This window comes from Apodemus sylvaticus, chromosome X (assembly GCF_947179515.1).
Source record: "Apodemus sylvaticus chromosome X, mApoSyl1.1, whole genome shotgun sequence".
In the NCBI taxonomy this organism is placed as follows: Eukaryota; Metazoa; Chordata; class Mammalia; order Rodentia; family Muridae; genus Apodemus; species Apodemus sylvaticus.
This window is the reverse complement of record NC_067495.1, coordinates 4,461,234-4,476,820: the sequence shown is the minus strand read 5'-3', so window position 1 is coordinate 4,476,820 and position 15,587 is coordinate 4,461,234. Positions and strand designations below refer to the sequence as shown.

General features: G+C 39.7%; 1 protein-coding gene across 1 annotated transcript in view; it reads right to left on the bottom strand.

Annotated features, from left to right (window-relative positions):
- The window catches only part of Maob (monoamine oxidase B), a 102,828-nt gene extending 88,048 nt beyond the window's left edge, over positions 1-14,780 (bottom strand). Inside the window, exon 1 of the mRNA XM_052171269.1 lies at positions 14,588-14,780. Coding sequence (XP_052027229.1) covers positions 14,588-14,633 — 46 coding nt within the window. The 5' untranslated portion in view covers positions 14,634-14,780. The remainder of the gene's footprint in view (positions 1-14,587) is intronic.
- Between the last annotated feature and the right edge of the window lie 807 nt (positions 14,781-15,587).

Genomic DNA, 15,587 nt, shown 5'->3' with positions numbered 1-15,587 from the left:
CAGCTTATCTCCCAGCCCTCGAAAGTACACTAAAACCGATCATAGGATTTGAATGCAAACTGGAGAAGAAATTAAAATGTAGGCCATGAAACAGCTGTTTGATCAGCTGTTACAATATGCTGTGGATGAAGCCATATTTCCATCTTATCTAGATGAGTAAAAATAATTAGTCACAAAAATGGTTGCTTATAAGGCTATTTTCTTTTCTCTCTTTTTCTTTTAGTAGAGAATTGAATTTATTCAGGATATGGGGAGGGGAGTTGAGAGAAAGGCAGAGAGGGTGGGGGAGAGAGAGTAGAGGAATAGAGGCTGGCCATGAGCACATGGAGAGAGAAGGAAGAGGGTAAAGGGAGAGGGGGAGCAGGAACAAGAGGAGAGAACAAGAGGGCAAGAACGGCTATTTTCTTTTCTATACCAAAACATCAGTTAATTAATAATGGCAGACTTCTAGAAGAACAAGATAAATAGTATCCAACATTTTTAAAAGTCATGAAAATACAGATTCCTAGTTAGGCATTGTAGATATAAGGTGTTGACTGCATAGAAAAATTCACTGAAATTTGAAAAATAACAAAACAAATCTGTTTATGACATCTACTATCAACAACCTCAATGCATTACCACTATGACCTGAAGTAGAATCATACTTTTCTTTGTGTTATACCAAGGATGGGGAGCATGTTGGTCTCCAATTGAATAAAGAAACCTATGTATAAAGTTCTACCATAAAGTAAATAGGTGAAATTTTCTCGGGATGACAGTTTTGAAATATTAAACGACCTAAAGGGATTCCCAAACTTTATTTCTAAGAATTTCCTGAAGAAATAGGATCATGCAAAAGAATTTATACGCATAATAGTTTTGACTAAAAATGTAGAAATTTGAGCAAAAGACAATGTTCAATAGATGAAACATTAAGTAAGTTGTAATACTGTAGTATGAATTAATCTTATAAAGTTAACAAGGTCATGCGGGATCCCAGAATTCAGGGGTGGGAGGGCAGGGAAACCTCAAATTTGAGATCATCTTGGACTACATATTTACCTCTAGTCCAGTCTAGGCTAAGTAGGATACAGGTAACCCTGGGATATATCATAAGGTCCTGTGTCAACAAAACCAAAGATGAAAAATATCAAACAAGGGAAAGAACATACAGGATATAAAAGAGCCAGTGTAAATGGCCTATGCAGTTCTCTCCTTGTGATAGAGTTAGAGAAAGAGAGGGAGAAAAGTCTGCTGTAGCACTGGGGCTGGGCTTCAAGCCAGAGGGGTCCCAGCACTGAGAGTGGGAACAGGAGCTCCCATTTCTAACTCAGTAACTAAGTTACCTCTAATACTTATAATGCCCAGTAGTAGATGGCCAACACAAAATTAACTAAATGGTATTATTTTTTAGAGATAATTTCTGTTCCTACTGTTTTATATGAGCATTTTTTAATTACTACTGGTCTTTTGCATATATATATGGTATCTTGTGCTTTTTTGTTGTGTTTGTTTTGTTTTATTTGTGCTGTAGTGGTTTGCTTGCTCATTTTATTTGCCTGTTTGATTTGATTAGAGAGGAAAAGAAGACATGGAGTCTGGTGAGGGGGGAGGTGGGGAAGATCTGGGAATAAAAGAGGGAAAACTATATTCAGAATATTTTTATGGTATGAATTTTCAATAAACACAAATAAATAATTAAAAGGATATATAGGCATTTATAATGTGCCATTAATTCTAAAACAGATAGCAATGAGCATATAATATATAGTTCCCATGAAGAACGTATAGATCGAAATGCTAAGAGGAGGTAGTTTTTATGAGGTTCAATTATACATGATTTTCATCTCCTTTTCATTTCCTGTAAATTTATGGATTTTTTTCAACAAAATATATTATCTCTATAGTTTCTGTTATTAAAAATATCCCCAGCTCTCTAAAAATGATTATCAAAGTAGACGCCACAAAAATGGGACAAGTGTAACTCTCATTTATCTCAGCGGGAGTGCTTCTCCTAAACATCTGAGGGTGTTTTGGTTATTAATTGAATTAGCTATTGATATTTCATTTCATCCTCCAGTTAGGTGACAACAAGTCTTCTCAACTGTTTGTTGCTATAGTGTAGAAAACTGGGCATAACCTATAGACGTGTGATAACATTAAAGAAACAAAATGCAACCTAAAATAGCAACAGGACTGATAGCCTGAGAGAAAGAAACATAACTTCACATCCAAACGATGAGGCCATGCTTCCACATTCAACATGTAAGAATTGTTAACTGTTAGACAGGTGATTTCAAAGGGGATGGTCTGGACTAGGAGCAAATAAAAGTAAGGTGTGTCAGGACGCCTTCAGTTAAGAGCATCATGCAATTCTGAAAAATGCCGCTGCTGAGCAAGCCAGAAGGAAATAATGATGTGAGAAAAAAATTGACACAGAAGCAAGGGCTTAAACATTAGACACACGTGAGATTCTGCTTACCACTGCATGTGGCAGGGTGATTAAACTGTGGCACCTGTGTAACAGTTGATGGAAAGAACCACTCCACAAAGTAGTCTTATGACCTACACAACTATGCCATGTCACTAATACGCACCCATACATCACAGACACATCAACACACACACACACACACACACACACACACAACATACTACTCTAGTAAGCAAATAAAAGTGAAAAAATAAAAATTATAAAAATGAGTATTTTTTAAATAAAAATGCATTTGTAGAATAAACAAATCTGATGTTTTGGGCTTGGGATACAGCTGAGCAATGGAACACTTGATTAGTAAGCGTAAGGAGTTAGGTTTCATTTCTAACACAACACAAAATGCAACAAGTAGTAAAAGAGGTGGTCTTATCTAATAGGTGAAAAAAAAATCTCATGATATTTTCATACTCAGAAATCAATGATTCTTCTAAAGCCAGTCCCTGAAAAGGATAAGGTTAAAAAAGGAAGTTTATCACCTGGATACTCAAAATCAAGAAAGAATTTTGCCCCTTTACTTTTTACCCTCCTGTACAATATGTCAGTTTTATATAGATACATTAGTACTAAGCCTGAACTCTTGAAAAATGGAAATTCTGGGCTGGAGAGATGACTCATCAGTTAAGAGCATTTGTAGCTCTTACACAAGTCCAGGGTCCAATTCCTAGCACTCATGTGGCAGTTCACAACTATTAGTAACTCCAGTTCTCGTGAATGCAGCATTCTCTTCTTGGATCAGGCACATGCATACATGTAAATAAACACATGCACATACAATAAAATTAAACAAAACTTTAAAAATGGGAATGGCACATGTATAACCAGAAAAATCTCCAAAGCATTCTGCTGGGTGATGAAACCACCAGTCCTTTATTTCCCTAGTACATCTAAGTAGAGACTCTCATTTTGACACACTTTGGATCTAGCAGGATACTTAACCTTTCTTGTTTGCAAAACCCTTTCAGTGAATCATTACTCAATGACTTGTAAAAACAGCAAACTCAATATTTACTGATGGGCCTGTTCCCACTTACAGAGAAACAAACATGCAGAAATAAGCACTGGCTTATCCAAGTTGCACATTAGAACAGTTGGGGTTTATAGCCAAGCCCAAGATCCTCTAACCCTTGGGCACACTTCTAGATTAGTCCTCTTCCTTGGGGAGGTACATGGTTACCTCCGATCTTCAACAGGTTTTAAACTAAAGAGTTTACCTTCTCTTAACTCAGTACCTAGGAAGATCCATATCTCTCACCAAGAAATTCTATTGGTTTAATTTTATTTCTCAGGCTATGGAAGACTAGAGATAGGAACATCATAACACGACCAGTTTGGGATCAGATAAAGATTCACAACTCCTTAATCAGATCATTTGCCTTTTGAGGCATGGTCTCACGTACCTCTGGCTGACCTGAAATTCACTGTGATTTTTGAACTTCCTAGCCTTATGTTTCTATGTCCTGAGCACTGAGAACACAAGCCATGAATCGCCATGGTTGGTTTACGCAGTACTGCAGAAGGAACAAGACTGGGGGCACTGTGCATGATAAGTAGGCACTCTACCCACTGAACTACAGTCACAGCCCTAAACAGATAATATAAATAAAATATAGTAGATTAGATGCATTAATGATATGGTATGTGGGATATTATCAAGATTATAATTTTCATATCTATAAAACCTATAGCTGAAAGTGAAGTTTTGGGTGGTTCTTGCACAGGGTCATATGCACTGTATACCTTCCATTTGTCCTGGGTCCTAACTAACATTAAATATTGTATTTTTCTCTTGTCACTGGAAATGATTTAATATCACTAATTTTATATACTATTTAAGCTGAAGACACTCTAATTTAAGGCATATCAATCACTATGTGTATTTGAATATTACATAGAATGTTAATTGAATATATAAGGAATAAATGTGAATTTGCTAAATTTGGGAGATAATACACTATTTGTGGCCATTGACATCTGGAGAAAATACTACCATCAATGAAATGACATTTTATGGAGTTTAATGTATCAATGCTACTGGAGGCCTCCATCTTAGAGAAATAATCTAGAAACTAAAGTTATTTCTTCAAGTTCATCAGAGAAATCAGAAGCAGAGTCCACTTGTGTGTTTTGTGTTATCAAAAATATAGACATTACTACAAAAATTGAGTTCCTCCATTGTATGCTGTGGCATTTAAAACAAACTTTGTCTATATACCAGTTAAGGCAATTACCCTACTCAAATCTTCTGAGAGCCTGTGGCCTTGCAGCTACATGAATGAATGAATGAATGAATGATACCAGAGCAGAGTTAGTTCATTATTATCATTGCACAGCTGGGCATAATGGCACACACCTATAATTCAGAGTCTAGGAAGTTGAGGCCTGAGTATGTAGAGTTTAAGAACAGCCTGGCCATCAGAGTGAGAACCAGTGTTTATCAAAGTTATTGTAGAGAAATGGCTCTACTGGACAAAGGTTAAAAGACTGAAATTTGCTTCTCTGGTAATGATATGTACACAAGAAACAGAAGAACTATAACAGATGAAATGGATAATAAATGGAATAGCAGGGCCCAATCTAAACATTAACATCTGCAGGCACAAATCAATTTTAAGTCTTCATATAGCAATATGTTTGAGATCATAAGTATTTGACATATTTACGTCTTAGTTATATCTTTCAAAGTGAGTTTAAGCTTTTTCTTTAAAGTCAATCACTGGCTTCATATATCATCTGTATATGTGAGCAAAATAAGCAGAGTTTGCAAGCAGCGTTCCCCTTTATGACAGCAGTCCTTGTGTCTGTGTGAATGTGTATACACATGCTCACATGCACAAGCAGGCACAAGATAATTCCTCAAGCCAATTTCTCAGTCTGCTACTGGGTAAGTTGTCACTTTGCAAGCCTTATTACCAAGAATAGCCAATATCTACTGTGCACTTCGCAGATGCCAAGCCCCTTTTCCAAGCACCTAACATATATTTTCCCTTTATTCTTCTGAACCACTTTATGTAAGAGATAATATCAATGTTATTATCCTCATTAGCCAGATGAGAAAATAAATGCTGGAAAATGCTATTTTACCAAAGGGACAAAATCTTATTAGACAGGGCCAGGTTATACACAATTCTAGCAGTCTGCCACTGCTGCTGATCCTGTAGAACAGGAAGATCAAACCTTATTGCCCAGCCATTGGGGGAGGATGTGGCAGCCATTGTCAACAGCTCAGTTGTACCTTAAGCTGACACTAATGACTTTTGAGGATGGGCAAAGACCTAAAACCTGTGTCTCTAGTGATGTGATTCTGCCTACACAGTCCACAAACAAGCTCCTCCTACCAAAATACCCTAGGTGTAAGGGCATTGCCATTAGAACCCGACTGAAGCAGCCATGAAAAGTCAAGCATGTAGACAGTGTTCAAAATGCTGTTATAAAACAGTAGCACTGACTAGATAATACTGTATCGTTAATGCATTTGCCTCTTTGTATAAGGAAGAAAGGAGTGGAAGGGTAACAATGAGAACCACATCAGAGTTAGAACAAGAGCCTGGCTGGGGTGATGCCAAAGCACATATCTAGAGATTCACAGATGTCTCCAGATTAGGAACCCAATGAGTTCCTCCAGCCTCTTTGATGGGAGGTTGAGGAATGAACTGTGGCAGGACAAAGCTGGAATTGGGCAGGTCCTTGTTGCTGCTTGAATAAAAAAACACCCCATATTCTGTCACTACCTCCTATATGTGTCACTTCCAGAAAATTATTGGCTGTTAAAGATGAAGTAGTTATTGCATTTAAAAATACCTGTTTCTGCTCTCATGTTTTAAATTGGATGATATTATGTCAAGAGAAATAAGCCAGGTGCAGAAAGATATATAATATATGACTTCATTCATACTTGGAAGCCAAAACTGTTGATCTGACAGAAGAGAGCAAAATGGTGATCACTAGGGCCTGGGGAGGATAGAGGTTATGGTTCACACAGTCATAAAACAGGTAGCAAAACACAATCATATGTAACCTAAGTTAGAATGTTCTATAGCATTATCAGTAGACTCCAGAAGACAGTAATTTTTAAATTTTCTCTTCTTTTATTGGATATTTTCTTTATTTACATTTCAAATGTTATCCCCTTTCCCAATCTCCCCTCTGCAAACCCCCATCTCATTCCCTCTCCCTCCTTCTCTGAGGGTGCTCCCACATCCACCCACCCACTCCCGCCTACCCGCTCTGGCATTCCCCTACACTGGGACATCAAGCCTTCACAGAACCAAGGGCCTCTCCTCCAATTGATGCCCAACAAGGTCATCCTCTGACACACATGCAGCTGGAGCCATGGGTCCCTCCATGTGCACTCTTTGGTTGTTGGTTTAGTCCCTGGGAGCTCTGGGGGGTCTGGTTGGTTCATATTGTTGTTCCTCCTATGGGGTTGCAAACTCCTTCAGCACTTGCCTTCAGTCCTTTCTCTAACTCCTCCATTGGGGACACCATTAAAAACGATGAATTCATGAAATTCTTAGGCAAATTGATGGAACAAGAAAATATCATCTTAAGTGAGGTAACTCAATCAGAAAAGAACACACATGGTATGCACTTACTGGTAAGTCCAAAAGCTTAGAATACCCATGATATAATTCACAAACCACATGAAGCTCAAGAAGAAGAAAGGCCAAAGCATGGATGCTTCTGTCCTTCTTAGAATGTGGGTCAAAATACCCATTGGAGGAGATACGGAGAAAAAGTGTGGAGCAGAGACTGAAGGAAAGGCCATGCAGAGAATGCCCCGCCTGGGGATCCATCCCATATACAGTCACCAAACCCAGACACTATTCCAGATGCAAAGAAGTGCATGCTGACAGGAGCCTGATATAGCTGTCTCCTGAGAGGCTCTGCCAGAGCCTGACTAATACAGATGTGGATGCTTGCAGAAGAGAGTAATTGTAAAAAGTGTTTTATTTTGCAGTTCTAAGGATAGCACCTACAGACTTGTGCATGCTGAGAAATCATTTCATTACTGAGCTACATCCACCACAATTATTTATATATTTTACAAAGTGCTCCAACACAGAGCAACCCATATTTTCAAGAGAAAGAAATGGTAATCACTCTCATTTAATTATATATTGAGTTGGAGTGCATAGGTGTGTGTGAAGTTATCAGGTTCTATTTCTTAACTATATACATGTGCTTGCTATATGTTAGTTAACCAAAGATTCATCTGGTTTATGTCAGATAACTTTGGTACAGGGGGCCTCACTAATGAAGCTATTTTATAATCCATTCACATGGTTTTTGGAACAGAGGATCTAGAAGTCTCCAAAAAAAGCAATGACAAGAAAATTGGGACATAAATTACCCTAATTGTTTAGAACATGTCATCTACCTCTATTGAAACATCATACTGTGTCCTATAAATATGTTCAGTTATCATATGTGGATGAAACTTTTTGAATAAGGTGATAAAATATTAACTATCTTAATTTGATCTTATAGACTACGTAAATTTAAAAGATTATTATGTAGTATATCATATGTTTTTAAGATTATAATTACTTTCAAATTTTAAAATATATGTAAAAGAAAAAAGTTAGTTTGAAACATCACTATTTGTATTACATGTAACGTTAATGATTTTTACAGTGCAAAGATAGGGGCTCTATCTTGTAATAATTACATGTTCAAACTGTAAAAATGTTTGAACTGAAGTAGCATTCCATCACTGTCCACCTTCCTTTCTTCCCCGCAGCTCCTCCTAGCTGCCCTCCCTCAGATGGAGTTCAGTAGATTTTAGAAAATGAAACTAGAAAAAGGAAGCCTCACCGTGCTCTATGTCCCAGAAAGTAAAGTGAAGCAAATCACAAGTCCTTTTTCTAGACCTCTAAAAAGTTAGCAAAAGAGACATTGTGACTCACAGGAGTGACTGGAAAAGCAATGTGCTTCAGTGTGGCATTTGCATACAACATAAAACACACCTAGGTCCCATCCCCCATTACCTTTTCTTACTTCCCTGCCACATCCCCCTGGCTCCTTTCCTTTCCCCTAATTACCCCTTTGTACTTTGAACTGCTTTTCAAAAATAGTCTTTCTCGTGCTTTATTTTTTATGGAGACAATCTTTTCCATCCCCACTCACTGAGAATTGATTTCTTAGTACTTGTTTTGAATCATTTCTAACTTAATTTTTCGTTGTTGCTCATTTATTTTTTATCAATCAGTAAGTCTTCTTTGCTAGTGAAAAGAGAAATGCTGAAGAGATGAATGGGCCATACAAAATCATTTAAGCGAGTGCAGGAACTAGGTCTCACCTATAGTTTGTGTGTCAATTTACTGTGCTTACTGAATATTACCATGGTCTTTCTGTTTCCCCTTGGCTGGGATATACAAACTTCCAAGCACATTATCAAATCACTGATACTTTTGAACATTTTAGTTTAAAGTGAATTTCCCCCATTTTTTTCTTCACAACAAAAGAAGAGGTGGCTTGGCCATTAATCCCAAAGGCACCTCTACCTACAATGCCCCTGAACTCATGATCCCTTATGACTGTGGAGGACACTCCATATCCAAGGACCATCAGCAGGTGGCCAGCTCACTTTCCTAACCAGACTGATCACTCATATGTTGGATTTAAAATGTCGCTTCATGCTCCTGTAAGGATCTTAAGCAAGTACCTCCTGCCTCTCATTTCCCAGGCCTCACAAAGCCTTTCTCTTTTCTGTTTTGAGTTGGCCTTCCTTAGTTTTTATTTTGGTGATTGAGTAAGATCTCCTCCAGAGTTGCAAGTCAGTTCCCACAGTGGCAGCAACTCAAACATTAAAATTGAAACTTGGGACATAGGCAATGGGCGGCTATGCTGCCAGCCAGTTCAAAGTGGAAGATTCAGTTTGCCCTGCCAAATTTCAGGGGATAAACAACCTACTCCTTCTGTGGTAGGGAATCCCTTATAAGCAGACACATTTCTAAAGAGGTGTTACTCAGTTGCGTGGAAATTTTGTTTAAGCATCAAAAAAGTAAGTTATATATTAACCAGCTATACCCTCAGTGTGTATCTCTGTTTATCCTAAAGGGAGTGATTAAATTTTGCTGACAGCTTTCAGACTTATCAAGGAATTAATCAGATTGCCCTGAGTTTAATCATTGACAAGGTTTTAAAAACAGAGTGCTATTTGGAAACTTTGACATATAACTCATTTTGTCAATGATCTCCTGAGTCTAAATTCGCATCCTCCCCGCTTGGCTCAGGCCATTTCTTCTATGACAGTGACTTTAAGTCCTCTACCATGCACATCTGTGGCACCATTTTTTTTTCTCCGAATTCGCAGCTGTTGCCTGCAAGATGGATTTCTGTTCCAGAGGGTCTTCCCAGCATGTCCCATTCCAGCTGTCTGACTTCTCAGTTCCTTCTCATGGCAGCACTTTCTCCATATTCCCAGTCATCTCACACATATTTTTTCTGAATTAAAAATTATATTTTGAACTATAGAAGATGTTAAAAACATAAAAGTCTCTCCCCAATTCATCTCTGGTAATAAAAAAAAATGGCTGATCTCTGAGTTCAAGGCCAACCTTAGTCTACAGGTTGAGTTCCAGGTCTCAAAAAACCCAAAAGAAAATAAACTTGGAGATAAAAAAAAAAATTGTGCAGTGTAACTAGATTTCCCTCATAGTCTTTCTGCCACAGCTTCTCAAATGCTGGAAATATAGGCTTGAGCTACTTGGCTAAGATCCCTCCTGACCATTTGTTTTGTTTCTGTCAGACCTTCTCCCATTCTTCATACTGAAATTCTTTTTAAGAGGTTTTCATCTTAATTTTTGAAATTAAAATATAATTATAACATTTCCCTGTTCCCTTTCCTCCCTCCAACTCCTCCCATACCCCTTCTTGATCCCTTTTCAAATTCATGAGCTCTTTTTATATTGTTTTACATATGCATATATAATACACACACAAATATATGTATATATGTATACATCCAAATGCATTAAATATATAGACACAGCCTTCTCAGTTTGTTTAGTCTTTCTTGCATTGTATATGATTTCAGGGCTGGCCAGCTGGTCTTAGATAAGGTATTTGGAGGCTCTTTCTGGGGAAGGCTATTTCCTCCCACTACCAGTCCTTAGTTGCTTGCAGTTTATTTCAAGGGTTAGGGACTTGTCAGATCATCCTTCTCTGTTAGCATATCAATTGGTGTTGTCTTGCTTAAGCAGCCATATTGGTGAGGAATCATGGAGGAAGTTTCCCTGTCCTTTCCAGGAGACATAACCTTACAGTGGATCTCCTGGTTCTTTGGCTCTTGTAATCCTGACCCTATGAAATTTGAACTGTTTCCTGAACATGCTACTATGTCCTTTCCCGTGTGTGATTATATACAAGTTATTCTTTAGTTTAAAACACTTCTGTCATTTAGCCTACTGACGTATTCACTTTCATTCTTTAAAGCCCAGTCCACTCCTCTTGTTTGTGAAGTGTTCACAGATTTTTCTCAGATTCTGATGTTTTCTACAAACAACTTAGTTAAAATTTTGTATCTGTGCTACTAAATCACCTGCCACGGATCATTATTTTAATTGTTCCTGACTCTGCCTTTTGTGTATACTTAAGAGGGCTCTAGGATCAACAGCCCTGTGTTCATGTTCAATTTCCTTTGTGTCAATATGTGGGATAGGAGGAAATGTTCATTAAATAAAAGAATAGATCTCTGCTTTCACACACACAATCTCCCCTGAGTATACATGTGTATGTGTGTGTGTACCTGTGTATGTATGGTGTGCATATATCTCTGTGTGTATTGCTGTGTGTGCATGTGTGTGCGTGTGCTTGTATGTGTGTGTGTGTGTAATCCTGACCCTCTGAAATTTGTACTGTTTCCTGAACATGCTACTATGTTTAAGCTAGAGATTAACATTTAGGTGCTGTGTATCTTTTTTGAAGATAGTGTTTCTCATTGGCCTGTGCCTTCATACGCAACTGTTTTGTTTAGATTTTTATATAAGTTTAAGATTTATTTTTACTTCATGGGCACTTGCTTGCATGTATGTATATACACTGTGTGCATACCTGAAGCCCACAGATGCCCGAAGTTGTTAGATTCCTTAAAACCAAAGTAATAGACTGTTTTAATGTGCTATATGGGTACTAGGAATAGAACCCAGGTCCTCTGCAAAGATTATCTCTCCAGCTGCACCTACTATTTTTTAAAATTGATAAATTCTATCATGTATAATTCTCTCACCATCCTCTCTTATCTCCCTCTTTTCTTTATCATTCCCCACCTCATAGACTCCAGTCCCTTTCAGGACTTTTGGTTTTCTTTTGTGATGTATTTGTTTTAACCTGGGTCATATGCATGGCCAATGGCTTTGAACTCCCTATTGGAGCCCAGTGGGATCAGCAGTGAGCACTCTGCTGAAGGTAATGGTTTTACCCCGCCCCCTCAATCTATCAATAGCCAATAGTCCAGGCTGGTAGGCCCCTGGAGCCTCTCCTTCATCCATATCTGGCTGCTGATGGGCCCATTCAGAGCCAGTATGTACATCTGCAGCTGCTGTGAGTTCAGGATTGCAACTGCAGAGTCTGTAACAGTCGATAACTTCCCACAGATCTACTTCCTATCTTCAAGCTCTTGCATCCTTTTCAGCTGTATCTTTACACAGGTTCTGGGAATTGACCTCACTTGCCATGCTTGTGCAGCAAATGTTTTACTGACTGAACTATCTTCCCAGTCTTTTAAATAGGCTAAAAATCAAATGATACAGAACTGGGGATGCAGTTCATGGGTAGAGCACTTAACTAAAATTCTTGAGGCCTGTGTTCCATTTTGAGCACAGCAAAGCTATATATTTCTAGGGTAGTATGTGATGCTTTGATACAGGTATGCACAGTATAATATTTAAGCAAGAATAGCATTTCTAACTGCTCAAACATGTGTTATCTTGTGATGAAAATATTAATAATACTCTAGTTCTTGCCTTAACATACTGTGCATTTTTGCTAACTATAGTTACTCTACTGAAAAACAGACCACAAGAAATAATGTCCTGAGATTGTCTTTTAGATATCTCAAGTCCCTTATTAGAGTGATATAGCTTTTCTTGTTGTTTAAAATAGGGCCATATTCCAGAGGCTCACCTGGAACTTTTAGTCCTCTTATCCTCCTTCTTCATCCTTCCCAACACTGGGAATCTGAATATGTGCGGAAATATGCAATGCTCATTCATTTGGACACCTTCAATGCCCTGGGTGCCATATTTTGGACTTTTCAAAATCAGAGCTCACAATTTTTCAATTCTCCTCCACAATGATCTTGCAATCTGACTAGAATTAGCAGGTGTTTTCTACAGATAGCAGATATAGCAATTGAGTAAATCTGAGCCTTGGACCCCTTGCTTTCATTAGAACAATGACAACCCCATGCAAAATTCTGGACAAAGGGCAGTCTCTGCCTCCTCCCCTTGTTTTGATCAGTTAATGCAGAGTTTCATTGTGGTTTATAAAAAATGTTAAACCTTTATACACCTCTCCTATGTGTGTCTCACATGAATAATTTCAGTGAGTTTGAAGGTTTAGAGCACAGAGACTAGAGATATAGCTCAGTGGCCTGGTGCCTGGTATAGATTCTGTTCCCTGCACTAAAAATCTAAGCGTACAGTTGAAGCTTTGAAGCGTAAATGAGAAAAGCCAGAATAATGGGGAAGAAGTAGAAAACCCACTAATGCATTTTGGGAAAGTGAAGAACTTTTGATAGTGACCTGGAAAGGGAAGGTACAGTTTCCTGCAAGATAGAGTGTTGAGCAAGACAACTTCTGGAGCATTAATATTTTCTATGGCGCCTAGATAGGGATGCTTTTAAGTCCAAGCTTCTCTTGGATAGAAGATTCCAAAAGGATTGATATGAAAGCTGAATTTCTATCCAGCCTTGCCATTTTAGGACACTGCCCTCACCCATCAATGCATCTGCAATACCAGGCTGCTTGGCTACTGTGGGTAAGCTCACCATGACTGGCTAGACAGAGGTATTAGCCCAAGATCTGGCCCAAAGGTGGGGAGAGCTACCGTGAAAACACTGAACTAAGGTCAGCACCCATTCAATGCTTGTTTGTGTTCTATTGTTCCTGGAGAGTTTAATCACCCTGTCCTGTGCTCATGACAGGAAGAAAGGACGGCTCTTGCTCCATATGGCCATTTAAGATCAAGTGAAGCCAAGTCTTTGAACAGTTACAGATTTTGATGTTCACTAATGTTCCAATAATAGAATTCTCTTGGAGTCTAGGTGTCTCAGTTAAGCTGGCCATGCTGAAAGCATTGCTTATTCTCCCCAGCCCTATGCCATGGAGTCGACCTGGCCTTCCTTGGAGTCCCATTCCTCACAGGGATTCCCCACTTCCCACTTCTGGCTTCTGTGCTTCTTGCCCTTGCTGTGTCCACAGTTTCTCTAGGGATGGGCAGTCTTTGTCCCTATATGGACTGGATCTGAGAACCTAGTGCAGTTCAGTCACCCTAGGATACTCAAGGAGGAATGGCATGGTGAAGTAGAGGAAGCATTCACCAAAAAGACACAGCATGTTGGCTCCGTCAGACCCACGACCATCAAGGGACCACAGAGAATTACCAAAGTCTCAAGGATCCTGGGCGATTGATTGGTCAGACTCTCCCCCCTTTTCTTGCTCAAGGTCACTTGCTCAGTGCCAAGATAATAACCTGTTGCTTGCCTGTTTTGAGTGAGTGCAGTGTCTAAGTCATTCTAGAACCAATTACTGGTCTTTGCAGGTCCCCCAACCCCAGCAATTGTTTCCAGCCTTTCCAGTCCCCTTTCTCCTCAGCTGGAAATTTCCAGCAAGCTTAGCAGCATTCTTGGAGGAAAAGTCCAAAGTCTGACTCCAAACCCTCAATATGCTTCCAGTCTCCCACTTGTGGCCCAGGGACTCACTAAATCCTTTTCCCAAGAAGAACACAGCTAGACTGTAGTTCAGTTCTGACCCAAAGAGCTGGCCTCCGGTACACCTACAGTCAAGATTCTAGGGTCAGCCCCCGCCCCTTTGCCTTGCCGGCCTCTCTTGAGCCAGCCACTTTTCTGAGAACGGAAATAGCTCTAGCTGGCTCGCAGAGGCAACTGACCTGAGATGCCGCCCCCCACCACGATCACATCGGATTTGTTGCTCATGGTGCTTGCTAGGTTCCAGGCTTCTCGCGCCGGCTGCTACTGCGTCTGGACCTTCTGGACCTCTGCCTGCGCCCTCGCTGTTCACTGCCCCCTCACTCTTGCGCGGCTTTAAGCTGGCGGGCCGCCTGGACTCTGAGCCCCGCCCGCCTGTCCGCCCGCAGGCGCGCAAGCCACGAGGAGCACTCAACCCTCGCCCCCGCCCTCAGCCTGACAGCCCAGGCACGAAGAGGGCGGACACCTCAGCTGAAAGGGAGACCTGGAACCTTAAAATCCGTCCCCAGGGTTCAAGACCCTGTTGCCCTCTACAAATTATTTTCCAATCTGCCTCGTGATCACTCTGTGCAGCTGAGGAGCTGGAAGTTCTTCAGATCAGACCAAAGATTAAGAGCCTTTCAAGTGCCAGGCACTGTGTTAAACGTATTGTGCAAGATTCCTGCTCAGTTTCACAACAACCCAGTTGACACACAAGAGGAAAGCAGACAAAGTACTAAGCAATGTGGTAGAAAGAAAAAAATCTGTATTAAAATGTTACCTCAGGGGCTCAAAAGATGGCTCGAACAGAGGAGCTGTGGTCAATACCCAACACTCACAAACATCTGTAATACCAATCCTAGGGGATTCTACACCCTCTTCTGTCCTTTGTGGGCATCAGGCATGCAAGTTATATTCACACATGCAGGCAAAAACACCTATATATGCATTTAAAACCACATCATACCCTACAGATCTATCTGTAATCCCAGTCCCAGGGAATCCCACACTCTCTTCTGGCCTCCTGTGGGTACCTGGCATGTATATTGTATTCATTCATGCAGGTAAAACACCCATACATAAAAAAATAAAGTCTCATCATACTGCATAGCTATGTGTGATCAATATATACCTACTTACATTAATAATAAAACAAGGAAGAGTCCAAGGCTCGCCTTGATCGACCAAACAGGATTTACATTC